Here is a 20,204-nt window from a genome sequence, read left to right as displayed (position 1 = left end):
ACAATTACCGATAGATTTAACAGAAATTAAAAAGTCACAGTATGTTGAAGACAGAAAATCCTAGTATTTTTGTTTTATTCTGTTTAGTGGTTCCAAATCATGATCAAAATATGAAATATTCCCCATAGATGATGGTACTGCTAAATGTCCAGTGGCAATTAAAATGCATATTCAGGAGAACATGTTTTGATATGAATATGAAGCTGCTTTGTACTAGACTGACACCATTTATCTGGATTTTTAACCAGCTACTTCACAACAAAAGTCAGAAGGTGGACTTGTCACAATATCAGACATGTTGTTATTCTTCTAGACTGACAGGCTTTTGCTCTTACTCTCATATGCCTCCTGATCTGCAGAGAAGCAGCAAATATTGATTTTCAAGTCTTTGGTTCGACATGGCAAGGAACATATCCACAACTTTTATAAATTATGTATAACTGATTAACAGACAAGATTAAATAAAATAAAAAAACAAGTTTAGTAAAAAAATTGATCTTTAATAGATGCAGTATCATACAAAACAATACAAATAGCACTCACTCATCACAGACAAAAAAGGATTCATGTTTCACTGAAGTTTGCAGATGCACTGTAGATTTTAAGTATACAGATTTTTTTTCTGAATTATCAAAACGATTAATTTACTATGGATTCCAAGAACTAAATTTTGTAAAATGGGAATGAAATGCATTTAATTTTGAAAAGTAATGATGCAAAAATGCATCTGTAAGCTATAATCTTTCATGCATTGAAATTATTAAAATGGTTTTTAATCAAGCTTAGAAAAACATAAAGACTTCATATACAAATGAACAAAGTAAATATATAATGATTTAATAAATAGAAAGGTAATGACAGAACACAATACTTATATTATAAAATTCATCCCTCGATGGTGTTGATAATACAAATCTGATAGTTAGTGGTAGAACTTATGCATAATGTTCTTAAATAATACATTTTGCTTTGAAAATTGTTATTATTTGTTATTTATTATACATCATAAAAATTAATATACAAGATGACATTGTTTGAATGGTTCAATGTTGTACTTCGTAACAATGAAGTATTACCAAAAGGTTCCTGAATCCAATTCAAACTTGAGAGATTTTGTTCATTACTACCACATGATTTATAAACTGTTCACGTCTATTTTTTAATATGACAAAATTAAGCAACACCAGGACTCATACTCATATCAGCATTCAGAAGTCTTCACCATTTTTTTGCAGTTCAATTTTCATTAAAATACCCTGCAAAATAAAAATTTCATAAAATAATTAAAACATATTAAATGTAGGATATATGGAATACAACTGAGAGGCCCTAAAGAGTTGTTGTCCACCTGATATATTTGCATCTTTGACAATGGCCACCACTAAAATATAATAGACTACAATACAGTTCACGACTGGTGGTTGTATTTGAAATACCAAAATGCAAAGGGAGTGTTGTTTTAAATACTTTTATTTCTGTGGGTTGTGGTTGGGGACATATAATTTTCTGGAACAGCCCTTCATGTGTCTATCTGATCACATTTACTTTTTTAATGTTTTCTCCATTCGTGGTTGTTTGCAAGATAATAGGCACACTTAAAACCATTAAAAACTGTCATTTAAAAGCAATAATTTGCTACAAAAGGATAAATGACATTGCTTTATTTGCATCTGCTTTGCATAAAAAAATCTTCTCCAAATCAATGTTCAATTTCTAATTTAAACAGTAAGTTCATCATTGTCAGTTTATAATTACCTTAATCTTTACATATAGCCTTGATCTCCTCCTCGTACATCATCTATTTTTAGAATCATTTTAGTTAATTGTACAGCTAACAATATCTGTGCTCTCTTTGATGATAATGTTTCTATAACATGTTGATCTTTCATATCTATAAAATAGTATTCAGATTTAGCAAGTGCAACTTACTATACAGATAAAGTTGCGTAAAAACTATGTAGGACTTCATCACGATTAATTAATGTTCGTCCCTGTGTCAAAACTCTGTTGTAAATAATTTTCTTTTATTGTAGACATTTTCTAATAATTGGTAAAGGTTGTAACATTTAACTTTTCATACATTTCTTAATGATTTTGTATCATTAGTTAGGAGATGATGTTTACCCTTTTAGAGAATTCAAGATAAATCTTTTGCCAGGTGGGACAAACCGGTATGGCGAAAGCGAGAAAAGCAATCAAGTTGAGATGACCAATGATAATCTGTTATCGCTATTTTACCTATGACGACGTTGTCAATTTCATTAGCAACGCCAGGTGCCTCCTTAGTTTCTAGCGATAATTTTCCATCTCAACGAATAGCATGATATGAAAAATTATCACAAAAAAAGATCAAAGGAAAAATGCACAAAATAGCAATAAATATTTTTAATATATTGTAAATTTTCTCTCTTCCAGCATATGCATCAAGTATTTGCAACTGGACATTGAAAAACAACCATCAGTCAATGAAAGAGACCAATGTATTACTACACCAACAGTAAACAATCATACTAATCATACTTATACAGTGAAAGACTGTTCATTACATTATAAACAATGTACAGATAAGTTGATAGCTACAAAACATTGCTACCTTTACATTATATAGAGCAACAAGTGAATCTGTGAGCTACTGCTCACTAATGAGACCCCAGCCCCGCTAAAAATATATGATAAACAGGAAGTTGTCGGGAATTAAATGATTTTAATGGGGTTAAAATCTGAAAATTCATCACATTACCGGTATAGTTGACTCATATAATCCCTGAAACCAAATTTAAGAAATCCTTTAAATGCAGTTCCTGAGAAAGATGCCACGAAAAATATTCATTTGACAGATGGACGGACGGACAGTCAAGAGGTCAAACAGTATACCCCTTTTTTTATAGTGGGAGTATAATGACAGCTACATACCATTGCTTCCTTTAGCGAGACAATCAATTCCTAGACGTGGATTGTTTTCCTTTATTTGTCTTGATTTAATTTCTGCTAATGTATATATTGGAGACTGTCCACTATTTTCTGCTAAAGCTAATGGTATACTTTCTAAAGATTCAGCAAATGATCTCATGGCATACTGTTCTAATGTAGATATCTGTAATATCATAACCAATGATTAAACAGATGTTATATAACAAATATTTTAAATCAGACTAAAAATGTACTTATTAACACAAAGCAAGACAGAACAAGTAAAACTAACCTACTGTCATCGACTTTTCAACCATAAGTACCAATAGACTTGTAAAAAACAAAGTATTAATGAAAATAGTTTTTCTTACATTTACTAAAATTGGTACATTATTATTATCTGCATCTCAAGCAAATCCATGAAAAATTGTATATATGTCGTGTACATGTTATAATTTTGTACACATTATTACTTGTACAAACATTTTGTACAAGTAATTACTTGTATGATGACATCATACAGGTTATTATTTGTACAAATACAGTTGTACAAGTAATTACTTGTCCAATTTATATTGAGAAAAAGATAATAACTTGTACAAATCATTATTCCACCTTTGTATACAAAAAACTTTTCCTTTAAACAAATAATCTATAATAAGCGCAATAGTATAAACTTGTAATATGTTAGTAATTTTTATTTGATAAATATGGTAGCCAATTTGTACAGTTAAGTAGGGTATTAAAGAATAAAAATTGAAAACATCAAACAAAAGAAAGTTCACGATGAAATAAATAAATAGTGAGATGACAATAAAGTCTTCTAATAATTCAGTATTCACATGTGAAAGGTAAAGAGATACTTTAAGTAATGTAAAGGAAGTTAAGTTCCAAAAAGACAGCACTTCAAAAATAATTCTTAAGATGGAATGATGTTTTGAATGAAGCAGAAATTATTTACTATTGTATAGTTGATCAACTTTACCCTCTGATTAGAACAGAACACTCTGGAGTTAATATTGGTCATGGGGGCATACAAACAATAACTATAAGAAGTTAAAAAAACACCACAATTTGCCAATATAAGCAGAGATGTTATCCCGATTTTCACTCAGATGTGCGAATGTTCTGAAAAAAGGTCGCTCCTCCTATCATTACTACAGTCTTTAATCCTAGTAGTTGAGTCAAAGTCAAAGATTTTGCTCTCTGCATGGTAGACCATGTTGATTATCAATCATTTACTATCAGGAACACTGTACCAAATTTCAGTGGTCTGCGCCCGTAAAAGGCAAAGAGAGCAGCTGAAGTGGCTTACCAACTCACTGACATTGTTTTTACTTTTTGGAGCTCCACATATCCTGCATAGTTATAATGAATGGGAATTTCTTCTTTGGTCAGAGCTTTAATTTATACATGATAGACAACTTCCCCCTCAAAATCATGTGTCTATAAGAATATAGAACGCTGACACAAAGAGTATGATGATTTCATGATCACACGAGAACAACTGACAATGGTCTGAATGATTAAGAATTGTGCAATTCTATATAAAAAAAAAACAAGTAAATAAATAATTATATTTAAAACCCAACTGTAAGAGAACAATTGAATAACTGTTTCCATCCATTGAAAAAATAAAAAATAAAAATAATTGGATGAAGATTTTTATTTTATTTATTCCTTTCAATGACTCTGTCACTTGGCACTAGTAGTCCGTATTTTAGTGGCACCTAGTTATTTGGAACAATATGCTCAAATTGTCATGTTTGCTGAAGTTATTACTTAGGCCACGGTTTTTTAATTTGTTGGTTTACGGATTTTCCCCATGAAAAAGTCGGGTCGGTCGGTCGGGAAAAAAAAAGAAAAAAAATCATCTTTGAAGACAAAAAAATATGCAAAATCAATATATATTTCACCTTTCTAGCAATATGTTTGTTATGCTATTTTATCATCATTTCTAAAATTTTAGTTCGATGAAATATTATTGCTCAGCTGTTATAAACTAGTCTACGCATGACATTATCTAGTAATTTACAGTAAAAAAAAAGGGGATGCACGGACAAAGACGAAATTAAATCATCATTTCAGAAACAAGAAAAATAGATTCGCGTAGCTCTTAATCAATTCCAGAAAACTTGGTAAATAATGATCTTCAAGCACGAAAACTGATAAAGAAAAAATGCATAAACGTACGAAAATAAGTTTCACGTGACACACGTGTCAAAAACCTAATAGAATCGTCCACTGGAAAAACGATATTATCGGGTTAATCTGTTGTCTTGCATTCCCGTTTTTTTATCCAAATGAACGACATTTTTTTTACTACCTATAAAAACAAGAAAATTCCTAATGATTTGTTAATATTCAGTTCTTTAATTTGATGCCTTCACCCTGTCCACATTTGGACAAGTCTATTTCTATGAGATGATGCATCTTACGGACTGATGACAAATAAGGTAAACGAACTTATTGTGTAATTGGTTTTAAACACAAGTTTCGTTCCGCAAAATTATTTGCGCATTTCAAGGTCAGTTATAATTGATTTGTCTATATTTAGAAACGTAAACTGGAAGGGTTTTTTTTCACAACAGAAAGTGTTGTCAATTTTGTTAGTGATTAATGCATTCCATTTCAGGGAAAAAATATTTTAATTATTTTTCAGGGATAATGCATTTGTTAGGGTCGGCGGGAATAAAAAAGCGTGAAAAGTGAATTTTATTTTTATTCTGGAAATCAGCAAAATCGGGTCGGCGGATCCGTAAACCAATAAATTAAAAAAATCCTGGCCTTAAGAAGCAGATGAAAGGAAGAAACAAATAAAACTAAAAGATAGCGAGTTGTACAAGTTATTATCTTTTTCTCAACAAAAACTGTACAGGTAATTACTTGTACAATTATATTTGTACAAGTGATAACTTGTATGATGGCATCATACGAGTAATTACTCTTACAAAGTTTTTGTACAGGTAATAACCTGTACAAAAAATAATAAGATGTACACGACATATACATGCAAAATAAATTTTCTGCAAGGAGATAGTTATCAACAAATTCTGTGTTACATGGTGAGCATATGACCATGGTTCATATGTAATAAATGTAATATAAAAAGTGTCTTCAATGACTTATATTGTAAGCAGGACTTAGCAGGTGCTCCTTTCAGACCTTATCTGCTAATTAGATAGTTAGGGAATATGAAATTCCTGGAGCACTTCCAATTATAATTATCTAACAATGTACAATTATGGCTCGTTGAAAAGGTGAATATACAGAATTGTCAACAGGAGAAGGTCTGCGTCCTCAGTGAAATAACTTTTAAGGGTTGACAATTTTGGATATTCATCGATTCTAAGGGGCAACAATTGTTTTATTACACAGAACTAACAGTGGAAGGGCCTTTTGAACACTTACTGTATTCTTTTTAGTTACAAAAGATGACGTTTGAAACTGAAGAATTTATGTTCTAAAATTTCTCGAATGTACAACAAAGGTAGAATCTTTTTGTAATTACTGATGGCCCTTAAAAGAACTGTTTATAAGTAATATAATATGCTGCTGCAGTGCTGTCACTATTTTCATGTCTGAAGCCTTATTTTATCGTTTCAATGGGCTTCCAGTGTAATGTGAATGCTGCCATTTTGTTTATTTACATCTTTGGCATCATTTTCATGAAGATAACTCGTGTACAAATCTAGAAACTCAAAAGGTTATTCACGTGAAAATTTTAAGGGTTATTCGTCCTTCCTTGAAATACAATGAAAATAACTGAATAATTCCATGTCAAGTGATAACGTATAACATAATTGGAATTGTTTATAATATATGCAAGGTAAAATAACTAAATTCGTTGTACATGGATGCTTCCTTCACACCATACTATGGTTTACCTTTAATATCTGCTGATTAGATACAGCTAGGAAACATGAGATTCAGGAGTACCTTCAATTGAAAGTGTCTAAAATTTATTTTCATGTACATGGATGCTCCCTGCACACCTCACTATGGTTTACCTTATCTGCTGCTTTAGCTACAGCTACTGAGCATGAGATTTCTGGAGCACCTCCACCAAAAACAATTCTGTTATCTCTAACCAAGTTACGTATCACACATAATGCATCATGTATACTTCTTTTTCCTTCCTCTACAATCTGAAAAAATAATTATACATTACTTTTTTCATTTATACATTCAAAGGCTTTTCCTTCTTTACTGTTTAAACATTTTTAATGACATTGAAGAGTTCTAGAATCATTTCCAGTATTCCAATTATTTCTACTAAAAATACAAATTTTTTTCCCTTGCCAACTAACACCTGAAACAACCATACAGGCATATCAACTAAAAACATTTATTTCTGAAATACAAATGCAAATTGACATATCATATTATAAGGTTGATCTACAAAATTGTTTTAAATTTATTTATTTAATATTAAGCAGCAATGTAGATCTATTCTTATGAAATAAGATGATACATAGAACTTGAATCTTAATCATGAATCTTTTTAATAGCAGAATCTTATATGCAAAGGGAATTAACAATTATTCTCATGCATTTCTTCGTATGCTCATTAATAAAAGAAAGTAAGTTTCCACAATTTTAAAGAAAAAAAATATACTTGGTTTGGTTCGTGTGTGGTTGCATTCTTTTATACAGTGCTGCAAGAGATAAAATCCTAATACCCGTTAAATGTATTATGCAAGTGTATCAAATGACTTAAAAATACCTACCATCTTGTTACCTCCCCTGATAAATATAGTAACAGCTCTAGAATTCTGACATTCTTCAATCACTAACATTCTGTCTTTGGTGGTACCAAATTGTAATTCTTTAACTATTCCTGCTTTCCCTAATTTTTCTTTTGTTAATTCTTCAAATCTGGGAACAATTCTTCCACCTGTAGCAATGGCTATTAACTGTCCAATGAAAATATAAAATAATAACTTTACTTACATTAAATCTTTTGTTGTTGGTATGTTCTTGCAGATGGAAAAAAAATATAAAACAAAAAAATGAAGTAATTTGGAATATATTTGTGGTATCTAGCCACAAGAGAAATTTTCACAAAAATCCATCTCATATCAAAACATCCTAAATTTCTACATAGGGCCACACCAATTTCATTTCTTGTTCTACGTTTTTTTCATCCAAAAAAGTTGGGCGAGCGAGCGATTTGAAAATTTTAATAAAAATAAAATAATTTTACAAATTTTTTAGGCGAAGCTTGAAAAGTAAAGGCGAGCATTTATATATTTTTTTTGTAAACATAAAATCATAGGGTCACACAATATTAATCATAACAAGATTGTATAAACTTGATTTACCACTTGTGTTTTGACATTACTTTATCAACTGCCAAGTGCTTTTTTTCCCTGTTCACCAAGACATGAAATGCCATAACCATTTATTGTAAATGTGTTTGTGCTAATAAATATTGTCTTATTGCCTACTTTTATTTGAAGCACATTTATGACTTTTTGTATAAGACAACCATTTAACTTCAATGTGTGTATAATGGGGGGGGGGGGGGGGGGGTATGGTTTTCTGTCTGAGACTGGTTTTATTATTTCCTGCAAAGCACGGTCAATTTTATAAAGTTTTTCAATACTTTTTTCAATCAAATTAATTTTTTCAATATTAAACAATATAAGGTAAGGGGAAAATCTGAATTGTTTTTCTCTTATAAATATATATTAGTTTCTGAGGCATCATATCTTGAACTGAATAATTGAATAATTATTTCAACAGCTTTAATTGATCTCCATTGAATTGCCATGTGATAGAACCTTTGCTCTTCCCAGGCCAGGAAATGACCTATAACTAGATACACGACCATGTCTTTTTTTGATCTTTTTGTTGTTCTGCCAGCAAACAATATTGCAGTTGAAGGCAACACTTCTCCTCCTGCATACTTAATTCTAATAATGAACATCCAACAGCATTATTTATTTGTTGACTTTGAAAACAAATCTGTGTCAATGTCTGAAACAGTTTAAAGGGCTTCATTTGACGTTGACTAAAATGCTCTTGTTATCACTTTATATTTTTGATGTTTATAAAAAGAGTCACGTAGGAAAAAGACATGAATACATTTCTGGATGCGGAAAGCGGGAATATTAAAAAAAAGTTGAGCGGGTGGGTCCATCGAACAAGGAATTAAAATTGGTGTGGCCTAGAAAACCTATGTAAATATCAACACACCTTTTGACCATGGACCCAGTTAACAGATCTGAACAAATTTACTTAAAATGTCTAATTATACAATGTAAAACTGTACAGCAGAGGAATAAAACTTTAAAATATGAACCAGTGGGATAAAATGTTCTGTATAGTTGCCAAACAAATGAACAGATTAAAAATCTGACATCTTCACAGAGCCAAAGGACGAAAGATACATGGCCTTTTTTAGTCTTGTATTATTTTAATTTTAGTTTCTTGTGAACAATTTGGAAATTAGTATGGCGTTCATTATCACTGAACTAGTATATATTTGTTTAGGGGCCAGCTGAAGGACCTCTCCGGGTGCGAGAATTTCTCGCTACATTGAAGACCTGTTGGTGACCTTCTGCTGTTGTTTTTTTCTATGGTCGGGTTGTTGTCTTTTTGGCACATTCCCCATTTCCATTCTCAATTTTATGTTCAAACATTTTTTTTTAAATGCCGCATGTGAACATTAATTTTATTTCCCACCATGGTGGGGGCATACAAGTATAATTTATCATGATAGACTGTTGTAGTTATTGACATTCTCATCCCAAAATTAAGTTGTATACACCCGATCTTTTTCTTTTGGCAGAAGTTGTGACTCGTTCAAATTAAGAAACTGTACCAGTAACAGTAGTTACACTGATAGCAACCAAAAAGGTCTTGTCACAGCTAAATCCTTCGACTTTAGTTACAGAACTCTGCAGATTATAAATAACAACCTATTGTTATTATTCCTGTCCGTTACTTCCATGTTAAAATCTATCCAATATTTGCATTAATATAAACAGCAAATTCCAAGTTATAAAAAAAAAGATCAATTTCTTCAATCAACTCAATAATCAGCATTTTTATATAATGTTGAATTAAATTACATCAGTGAGATAACTCTTACCTCTATTTCTGGTCCTCCAACCCATCTAACAGCAGGCAATTCTTTTTGTAATAGTAAATGATTAGCTTCATCATCAAATCCCCACTGACATATTACTAAGTTTGAACCAGCATCTTTAACCTGTGAAAAATCAAGGGAACTTTTTAATTCAGGTGTGATTTTTCTCATTTACATTCTATCCTGAAAAAAATCCTTACTTTGGTAACAAGCCAAAAATTTTAAAAATTAAGATGAATATTTCACAAACTTATCAATATTAGCTTAGTTTACAACAATATTTCAATCATTTTCCTAACAATACTGCACATTAATGTTGATCAATGAACCATGATAATTTCACAAACATGTATACCATGCAATGTTTTACTGACCAAATATAGACAATGCATCATTCAAAGTAAATGAAAAGATGAAGTAGAGCAAGTCAAAATTGCCCAATAATATTTTTCAGTTTTCAGAACACCTCTAGACTTGTACATGTGGAACTGATAAATAGGGTTAAATTAATCAGCTGTAAAGGTTGAACATTTCTAAATGTTGCCATTGTTGGATAAATCTGGGGACTAGAACTTAACATAACAAACAAACAAGATTGAGCTAATTTAATGTGCAATTTTTTTTTAATTTTGACAAAACATTATATACTTGTAAGAACTAATAGTGATATTAATAAGGTGTAATTAAAGCTGTTTCCCCAAGAGCAAATTACTATTTTTGGCTTAGGAACAATAAAATGAATTACAGTGAAATGAAAATCGTTGAAAAAATCAACAATATAAAAGTCTTTTCAACCAAGTGAATTCCAGTACCTGCTTGACCATGAGGTCAAATTTTTCCATTTCATACTGTCTAAGTTTTCTGTAATCCTCAACAGACTTGACCTCTAACCCGTGTTTGGTCTTTGGTTTAGGTGGTTCAAAAGGACATGTTAAGATAGCTATCTTAGCATCCTTCACAACCTACAACATAACAGTTCATTATAGAGAACAATATGTACAAGTTCATAGAAAAGGTAGGTAATATCACAATAGAACGCACTAAAATATTGTTTATCCCTGCAATGCAATTCTTTAGCAAACATGTTTGAAAGGTTCTTAACAATGCAGACTTGTATCTTCATTTGTAATGCTTTAAAGTAAGTGGTTCAAGGACAGTTGAATGCTGATTTATTTAACAATATACATGTAGTATAGTCTTCCAAATGCATTTCAACTAGGTATTACCTCTATGCCTTTTTTAAAGAAATTTTCTCTCATATCCTGCCAAACACTTCCTTGGTAATATGACTTGTTTTATGATATTTTGTAATCAAGCACACATGTAGTATTCATATGTTTAGACATTTTTTTTATTACAAACATTTGTTGTGAACTTTGTATGCTAATGTTCAAGACTTTTACCACGAATGCTTACATTGTGCTTTTGTACCGTTTTAGCAAAAACAGTGATGATTCATGACAAAGTGAATTATTTATTATAAAGGAATTTATAGTTAAACCTATTTTGTTGACAACTTATCTCTGTCAGAACTTTACCTTAGGCATTTGTGGATGGCTGAAGTCTTTGTCAACAATCACACCTTTGACCAACATGGTATCTTCCATTTTACCACCAACTTTGCCTTCCACTTTTATCAACTCAAAATCAACATCTTTCCTTTGCAGATCAGCCACTGACAAAATAGCATCCACAGCAATCTCTGCCATCTGTCTATGGCATCTGTTCACTCTGAAAAATTAAACAATATTCAGTCATTTCACAGTCCTACTAGCATCATTAACAGTAATACTTGGACAATTATGACTATATATATATGTATCTACGTTCATATACAGTTGGGATAAATCTGAAGGTGCTTTTCAGTTGACTGCAAAGATTTACTTTTACAAATAGTGATTTGGATGGAGAGTTGTCTCATTGGCACTTATACCACATCTTATTTCTATATAGGTAAAAAGATAGAGCATTAAGAAGAAAAAAATAATAATACACTACAACTGTGTAACATTCAAGTGTTGCCAGCTATTATGGGCATCTGTTTTCTCTCATGATTCTTAAATAAGTTATACATAATATGTTATCTATACATGACATCATGAGAGAAATATTGAAACAGTATTAACATTTTTGCAAAAGATGTTGGTTAAATATTTACAATGTCTTAGCTTACATTTTTGAGCCAAGTGTTGTCATGGCCAGTTGAATTAATGGTTCTTTGTTCTTCAGGTCTAACTGAAATGTTTCACCAATGGTGTCAAGATGAGCACAAGCTACTTTTGCTGCCATTTCATATCCGTCAGAAATTCTAATTGGATGTATTCCACGGTCTAATAACTTTTCTGCATGTTCTAACAAAGCTCCAGCCAGTACTGTAAAATATAAAGTTTGTTTAGCAAATTTCATTTCAACACAATTTTGAATGAACAAAAAATGAATTGTTATGTATAAGACATACAAGTCATTTATAACTAGATAACTATATATATGCAAAGTCTGGTAAATTTATTGATAAGCAGTTTATTTTTTAGTTACTTAACAATTAAAGGTTTATCTGAATGGCAGTAGGAATAAGCATGTGTAGTAATGACATGTCATTTATCTATGATACAAAGAAACTAGAGGCTCCAAAGTCTCAAGAGCCTGAGTCTTTCGACAATAGCTGCATTTGGGAAAAAAATATCAAAGGGCAATGACTCTGTAAAGAGCTCACTGACAATTTCACGTTGACATAATTGTTGATCTGATCCTGCTCATAACTTTGGTGTATACAAAAGTTTGTAGACGTTCGAATCTAATCTTTTGAAGGGAAATAACTCTTTCCTTCATGATGACGCCTTTTGACGCCAACCCCTTTACTCCATAATGACGCCTTTTGAAGCCTGTGTAGTACCTTATTTGAAATGCTTCGACTACAAAATGTCTGCATCAGACATAAAAAAAATTGTATCCAATATAACAATGAGATTCATGAGAATATCTGACTTGAATTTCATTGATGAAATATTCGTTTTCACAACGCATAAACACTTTAAACCAGATGATATTTTTTTACTGAAAAAAATCCTATGCGAATCAAGTATATTAAAAAAAAATCCATGGAGGAAAGGGTTAACAATCTGCTTAAGATTAAAGCTATGATGGCTAGTATGTAGATCTTGTCTTCATAGTCATAGTTTATATAAATGCATATCTTTTATTTGAGATAATAGAAAAATACAAAAAAATTGACAAAATAGTAGAATATTTGTTTTTCCCTATTGACACATGTAAAACATAAATAAATTCAATATCTAGTCGCAAAAAGACAGTTAACAGTGATTTCAAAGGATTTTCAAATAGGTGGCACTTTCATTAAAAGAAGGAGTCCCTAGGCAAGGGGTCTGGGGACCGCCTGGGCCCTAAAAGCCGGCGAAAAATCGTGCAAAATCGTGCAATCTGAGCATTTCCTGGCATGTTTTGAAGCTGTGAAAAGTGATCATTTTTAATGTGATATTTTAAATTTTTTTCAGCATTCAGCCTGGCATGAGCATAATGAGATTACCATATTATTTTTGCTGTGAAAATTATAATTTTTGATTGTGACATTGTTTTGAAGCTGTGAAAAGTGATCATTTTTTATTATTATTATCCTTCGTTTATAATTTATTCATTCATATTTAATAATGACAAAACAAAGAATAAGAATTTACGTTGTAAAATGTTAGGCAACAAATAATGCTTGAAGTTGCACTAAAAAACACTTTTTCGTGTATGGCTTCATTTATTGTCAAAGACAGTTTAAGGAATTTGTTGCATTTTTTACTCGATGTCGTACTTTCATCTTTGTTTGTTGTTTTTCTTCGTTTTATGAACCCATGTTCCATCAAACTTGAACGTTTCATTTTTCACTGTAACTCGACCATATTCTTTAGTGAAAAGCCAGAGTAGTTTCGATTGGAAAACGCACATGTTATACTTTACCTGATTGGATAAAATATTTATATAGACCAATCAGAATGACTGACACATCAAGTGTTTGTTATACAGGTAAACACAAGTGATTTACTTCCTAGTTCTGATTCGTTTTATATTTAACGTAAATAAGATATTTTTAGAAATTTCCTCACATTACAAAATATACAGAAATATTTTTGTGAGAAGTGAAAGTAGGCGGCACCTCTACATTACACAGACAGCGGAATTCCGCCGCCTATGGGCTACTTTTGAAAGCACCGAGTAACATATAAATAAATTCAATATCTAGTCATAAAAAGACAAATTTAAGACAAGTTTGGCCAGATATATAGACATCTTACCAACAACTCCTGTGGTTCCGTCTCCTATTTCATCATCTTGTGACTGTGATAGTTGTACCATTAACTTAGCTATCTGATGTTCAACATCCATCTGTTTCAAAATGGTAGCTCCATCATTTGTAATTGTTATGTCTCCATCAGGGTTCACCATCATTTTATCTAACCCCTTTGGTCCAAGTGAGGATTTTATAACATTAGCAACAGTTTTGGCTGCCATTATGTGACTCTGGAAAAAAACCATTAAACTTTGAGTATGAAATGTTATGAATTACAACTTCTCAATCACAAAATGCAGTGCTTTATTAGTGTTTTCAGGTGCAATAATATGGAGTGTTTAATTTTTTTTTTTATGACAATGTAAACTAATGTAAAGCAATTGTTCATTCAAAATAATAAAATTAACTATCAACTGAGATATGCTCTAATATATGAAAATTTTATAACAATTAGAATATACAAGAGTGCACACACTGAAATGTCTCGCCTTCTCTACTAATCATTGATATTATGTTGATACTCCTAAATATAAAGCTTTATTACGACTGTCACATAAACTAAACATGAACCATGAAAATGAGGTCAAGGTCAGTTGAACCATATGCCAGGCAGACATGTTCAGCTAACAATGCTTCCATACAACAAATATAGTTGACCTACTGCTTATAGTTTAAGAAAATAGACCAAAACACAAAAACTTAACACTGAGCAATGAACTGTGAAAACCAGGTCAAGGTCAAATAAAACCTGCATCATAAAATATTTCCATACACCAAATATAGTTGACCTATGACATATAGTATTAGATAAAAAGACCAAAACTCAAAAACTTAACTTTGACCACTGAACCATGAAAATGAGGTCACGGTCAGATGACATCTGCCCGCTAGACATGTACACCTTACAATCATTCCATACAACAAATATAGTAAACCTATTGCATAAAGTATGAGAAAAACAGACCAAAACACAAAAACTTAACTATAACCACTGAACCATGAAAATGAGGTCAAGGTCAGATGAAATCTGCCCACTATACATGTACACCTTACAATCATTCCATACAACACATATAGTAAACCTATTGCGTATAGTATCTGAGATATGGACTTGACCACCAAAACTTAACTTTGTTCACTGATCCATGAAATGAGGTCGAGGTCAAGTGAAAACTGTCTGACCGGCATGAGGACCTTGCAAGGTACGCACATACTAAATATAGTTATCCTATTACTTACAGTAAGAGAGAATTTAACATTACAAAAAATCTGAACTTTTTTTTCAAGTGGTCACTGAACCATGAAAATGAGGACAAGGACAATGGACATGTGACTGAAGGAAACTTCGTAACATGAGGCATCTATATACAAAATATGAAGCATCCAGGTCTTCCACCTTCTAAAATATATAGCTTTTAAGAAGTGAGCTAACACCGCTGCCGGATCACTATCCCTATGTTGAGCTTTCTGCAACAAAAGTTGCAGGCTCGACAAAAACAAGAGTGGACACGCTGAAATGTCTCTCTTTCTTTACTAACCATTGATTTTATGTTGATAGTCCTACATATAAAGCTTTACTACAATTATAACATTTATATCTGAACATCATCCAAGAAAATGAGGTCAAGGTCAGATAAACTGAAGGAGAAATAAATTTATCACTATTTTATGAATTTTTCCTTTGATCTTGCTGACTGATAATTTCCTTTTTCAACAGAGTTGAGCAATATAAATTTTTGCTAGAAACTAATTGGATGTAGTGCCAATTGTCAATGAAATTAACAACATTGTCATAGGTAAAATAGCAATAATCAGAATATCATTGGTCATCTTGCTTTTTGCACTTTCTCAGTACTGTCTTAAGTAAGAAAATAAATCCAACATCCCAGACACTTGGCTGGCCAACCCTAGTAACAGGCAGGAAAGGAGCCAGGCTTATGCTCTTGTTCAAGATCTTACATGGAGAAAAATCAGTCATCATCTACATCAAGAGACCAATCATTACAACCAGACAATATCAGACAGGTTTTCCAGAGACCTCACTTCAACAGATGCCTAAAAATACAGCTTCATCGATATCCCCAGGACAAACACTTGTTGAGTGGAACCAACTACCTGAAAGTGTCATTCAAGCCCCCTTTCAGGTATGTGTGTTAAGAGTTTCTGAAATTAATATATGCATTTTGTTTGATTCATCATGATGAGGGCCTCTGGGAAGATTAGTTATATAGCTAACTGTGTAACCGTCTTAAAATAAAGTATTGTTGTTGTTGTTATTGATACCCGATTTTAACCCTGTACCATTTGTGTACAGTTATAGCAAACATCACATAATTTTATTTGTTTTAGTACCTGCAAATATGTGATAGTTTGTTTATTTTCAACTTGGCTTGACACAGTATATCTGAGTGATGGAAATTTGGACTGCAGATTAACCACATAGTAGAAGGTGTAAATGGGCAGAAATCTACAATGTACTTCCTTTTTCTGGTCTCGTTTGTATGAAACTTTGAGTAAAATATATATTTATCAGTCTAGTATAAAATAGGAAGGAATGCAATACCAATTTCATTTTCTAATAATTCCTTGATATGAAAAAACGTTACCTGATGAATGCGTTTCTTTCTTTACATTGCATATGACGTCATAACTTAAATAACGTCACAACTAAAATCCCTAACAACAGAACCAAATCGGAAACGTTACGGTATTTCCGTGTTTTTTTTTTTAAAAATATTTGTTACAAAAAATAATTCATACAGACTTCGTCCCCATTTACAGGTAATGCACAGGGGTTTGTTACAATTGCTGACACCTACCGGAAAATATATTTTCGACACTCTCGAAAGTTTACCACAATATGACAACAAAAGACAGTGTGTACCTAATAATTCCCGCCAAATTTTACATTATTAAAACCTAAAATACCGTAGACTTCTGAAAAACATAACATTTATGGTAAACACCCGAGAGTGTCGAAAATATATTTTCCGGTAGGTGTCACTTTAGTACTTTCCTTTTCAAATGTAGGGCCTCGATTCGTTCTATTTCAGAAATGTCGAGTTTGTTTTAAGGATTACAATAGTTATAGAGGTTACTTAAGGTAATAAATATATGTTATTGAAGAGATCATTCAAGTGGGAACAGATTTATTCAGGTCACAAAGTAAGTGAGAGTCTTAGAAAAATTTTACAACAACAATTTGAAGCATTGTTGCAAATGAGCTTCCTCCCTTGTGTTTTTTTAGGGGTTCATCTATCAGTCAGGGTGCTACTTAAACAAGTGATTTCATTATGACCTATTTCAGTGATTCGATAAATTCAGTTATCACCTATTTAAGTGATTTTGGTGTTTCCTTTGATCTTCAAATGCTAATTTCATTGATTTTCCATATTTTCACAAACTTTTCTATAATTTTCCTACATAGATCAGTTGTCCCTTTTTCTATGGATATGAACCTCACCAGTGCGCTTGGGCAGTAAGTTAGTGCGCTAAAGCTTTTAAAAGTACCCTTGGGAATTGCTCTGTGATCAAATATTCATTAACTACTCTGACTATCAGACAAAGGTCAACAATATTAGGTAACCTGATTGGTTTTCTTTAGAGTTAGAATGATACACTTCAAGGTTATGTCCTGATCTACAAATTATTCCAGAAAATGCATATTTTGATCTTCTCAAATTACTTGTTTCAGTGATTTTAAAAAGTCTGGGTCTATTTATAGAATTTTTAAAAATATTTCACAGCCAAAATCACTTGAAGTGATTCTGAAATCACTTGTTTAAGTAGCACCCCTGACTGTCTATGGATAGTAAACCCAGCAATTGTAACAAACCCCTGCGGGTAATGCCTGCCTCATATTACCTCAAAAGTTTATGTTTGATGGGCTCTTGTGCAGGTTTGAATTTAATATTTACTTTCTCTTTAATGACAATTTGTTCCAACATTGGCTTAGGTGTATCATATAAGACTAAAGTCTATTAGAACTAAATAAATCATGTACTCAGACATCTCTAGTGAAAGGAGACAGTGCGATATAGGACACACTCCTATATAGTGATACATATAATATCCAAATTGTTATGAGCTAAATTTCTGCAGAGTACTGTGAGGCCATTAATTGTCAAATGTGTATGCAAGTTGGGGCACAGTCAATTTTTTCATTTGTTTACCTTGTGGGCCTCGGAACCCGTCAATCTTTTCTTACTGCCTTGGTCTCGTATGATGATGAAAGGGCGACCATATTCATCAAATGCAACAGAACCTTGTGCAGACATTTTTTTCTTTTTATTCTGGTGATGGAAGTAGATTCAGATGGCTATGTTTTTAGAATTTTCTAGATTGTATTTCTTGAACCGGAAGCCATGTGTGTTTCAAACTTCCGGTATTTGATTTATACAATTTTCAAACTATGTTTTCGGAAAATATCTTAAGTTAAATCATATAATAATAGGAAAAATCGAGCACTCAAGTAAAAAAGTGTATAAAATATGTATTATGTGTTGTTATAAAAATAAAAATAAATAATAATGCAATCTTTATCTCATGTTTTTCTTTTTCTACAAATTAAACGACTATTCTCTAGTTTCGTTTTGATAAATGATCAGTCTTATAATCTGAATTTTTAACCGAAAATGTCAATGTAAACAAACTGCTTAGCAACTTCTGACTGCTTCTGACAGTAGACGGGCTCGCGTCTTATAGTTTACAAAATGTCTTTTTTCGGACTCTCTCAGCTAGGGTACCAAAATACGATACGAGAAGGTTCAGCTCGCTCAAAGGCTGATCCCTTAAGGTCAAAGACACAACTGGGATTTATTGCACTGCCGCCGTTACAGGACAAAAACCCTGCAAAAAGATCCATTGTTCCAATTAACCAAGTATCCGGATATGGCCCAGGACCACAAGGCTCACACGTAGAACATACCCGCATGAGAACGAAACATATCAGAAACCCACAAGGTATTTAAGTAATTTTAAAACATGCACTATTCTTCTCAGACTGCTGACCCCATAACAGGTTGGGATCAAACCCCCTGTATGGTGATTATACCTGTATAGAGGGATAATCCTTCTTTAGAGGGATAAAATTATCCCTCTATAGAGGGGTATTTTTGTTTGCATTGGATTTAAAGCAAATAAGGGCAGAATGGCATTTTCTAGTCAGTGCTCCAGCTATAATTCAAAAGGGGCAGGGTGCCAGTGTAGGGCAGGGCACTTTTTTATGATAGGAGAAGGCACTGCTCATTTCTTTTGTCTACGTCCCTGCGTGTATCACGAGTTCACATATTTTTTTACTGTATATATTGTCAATAAAGATGCATAAGTTGTTGTTATGATTATTTATTCTATAAAATTTGCATAAGAAAAGTCATTCATACTACATGTTCATATAACATGGCAATACACATTCATACCATTAACCAAAAGAGGCACAATAAACTTACTATTCTCCCCCACCCCCTCTCCTTCTAAAAAGAAAGAACATAAAACTAAACATCTCATAGTTTACCATACATGTACATGACAGAGTAGTTGCATTTCACAATTTTCATCTAGAGCTTGGCCCTCAAAACTTTTTTTATTGTTTGTGTTTAGGAATATATTATTTAGTGTAGCTTCATCCTGTTGATTTGTGATGAGAGTTTAATTACACACTTCCATTTTTGTAAGTTGATAGCTTGACACCATTCAAACAATTGATATATACATATTTCTTAATTGAGAATGTATAAAACATGGATTGCCAAAAGTATGATTATCAAAAATAAATTGCAATATATTTTTTTTGTATGTTCAAAGACAGTTAGTATCCTTAAGGTAACATTCTTATATAATTTTGTATTCAATTGGTTATTTTTTCCTATTTTTAGTGCTAGATAATATTTTAGGAGCACAATTTTG

At 32.0% G+C, this 20,204-nt stretch overlaps 1 protein-coding gene across 1 annotated transcript; it reads right to left on the bottom strand.

Moving 5' to 3' along the window:
• Window positions 1–485: 485 nt before the first annotated feature.
• LOC143064481 (T-complex protein 1 subunit epsilon-like) lies at window positions 486–18,987 on the bottom strand. The gene is made up of 11 exons (XM_076237334.1): window positions 18,473–18,987; window positions 14,305–14,530; window positions 12,180–12,378; window positions 11,545–11,737; window positions 10,819–10,968; window positions 10,010–10,129; window positions 7,641–7,826; window positions 6,921–7,058; window positions 2,914–3,094; window positions 1,756–1,891; window positions 486–1,256 (listed from the first exon to the last, which is right to left on the bottom strand). The coding sequence occupies exons 1-10, from the start codon at window positions 18,575–18,577 to the stop codon at window positions 1,764–1,766; spliced, it is 1,626 nt and encodes a 541-aa protein (XP_076093449.1). The 5' UTR covers window positions 18,578–18,987; the 3' UTR covers window positions 486–1,256; window positions 1,756–1,763.
• Window positions 18,988–20,204: the final 1,217 nt, after the last annotated feature.

This window comes from Mytilus galloprovincialis, chromosome 2 (assembly GCF_965363235.1).
Source record: "Mytilus galloprovincialis chromosome 2, xbMytGall1.hap1.1, whole genome shotgun sequence".
NCBI lineage: Eukaryota > Metazoa > Mollusca > Bivalvia > Mytilida > Mytilidae > Mytilus > Mytilus galloprovincialis.
The sequence above is the reverse complement of the archived record's forward strand: the minus strand, read 5'-3'. Positions and strand labels throughout refer to the sequence as shown.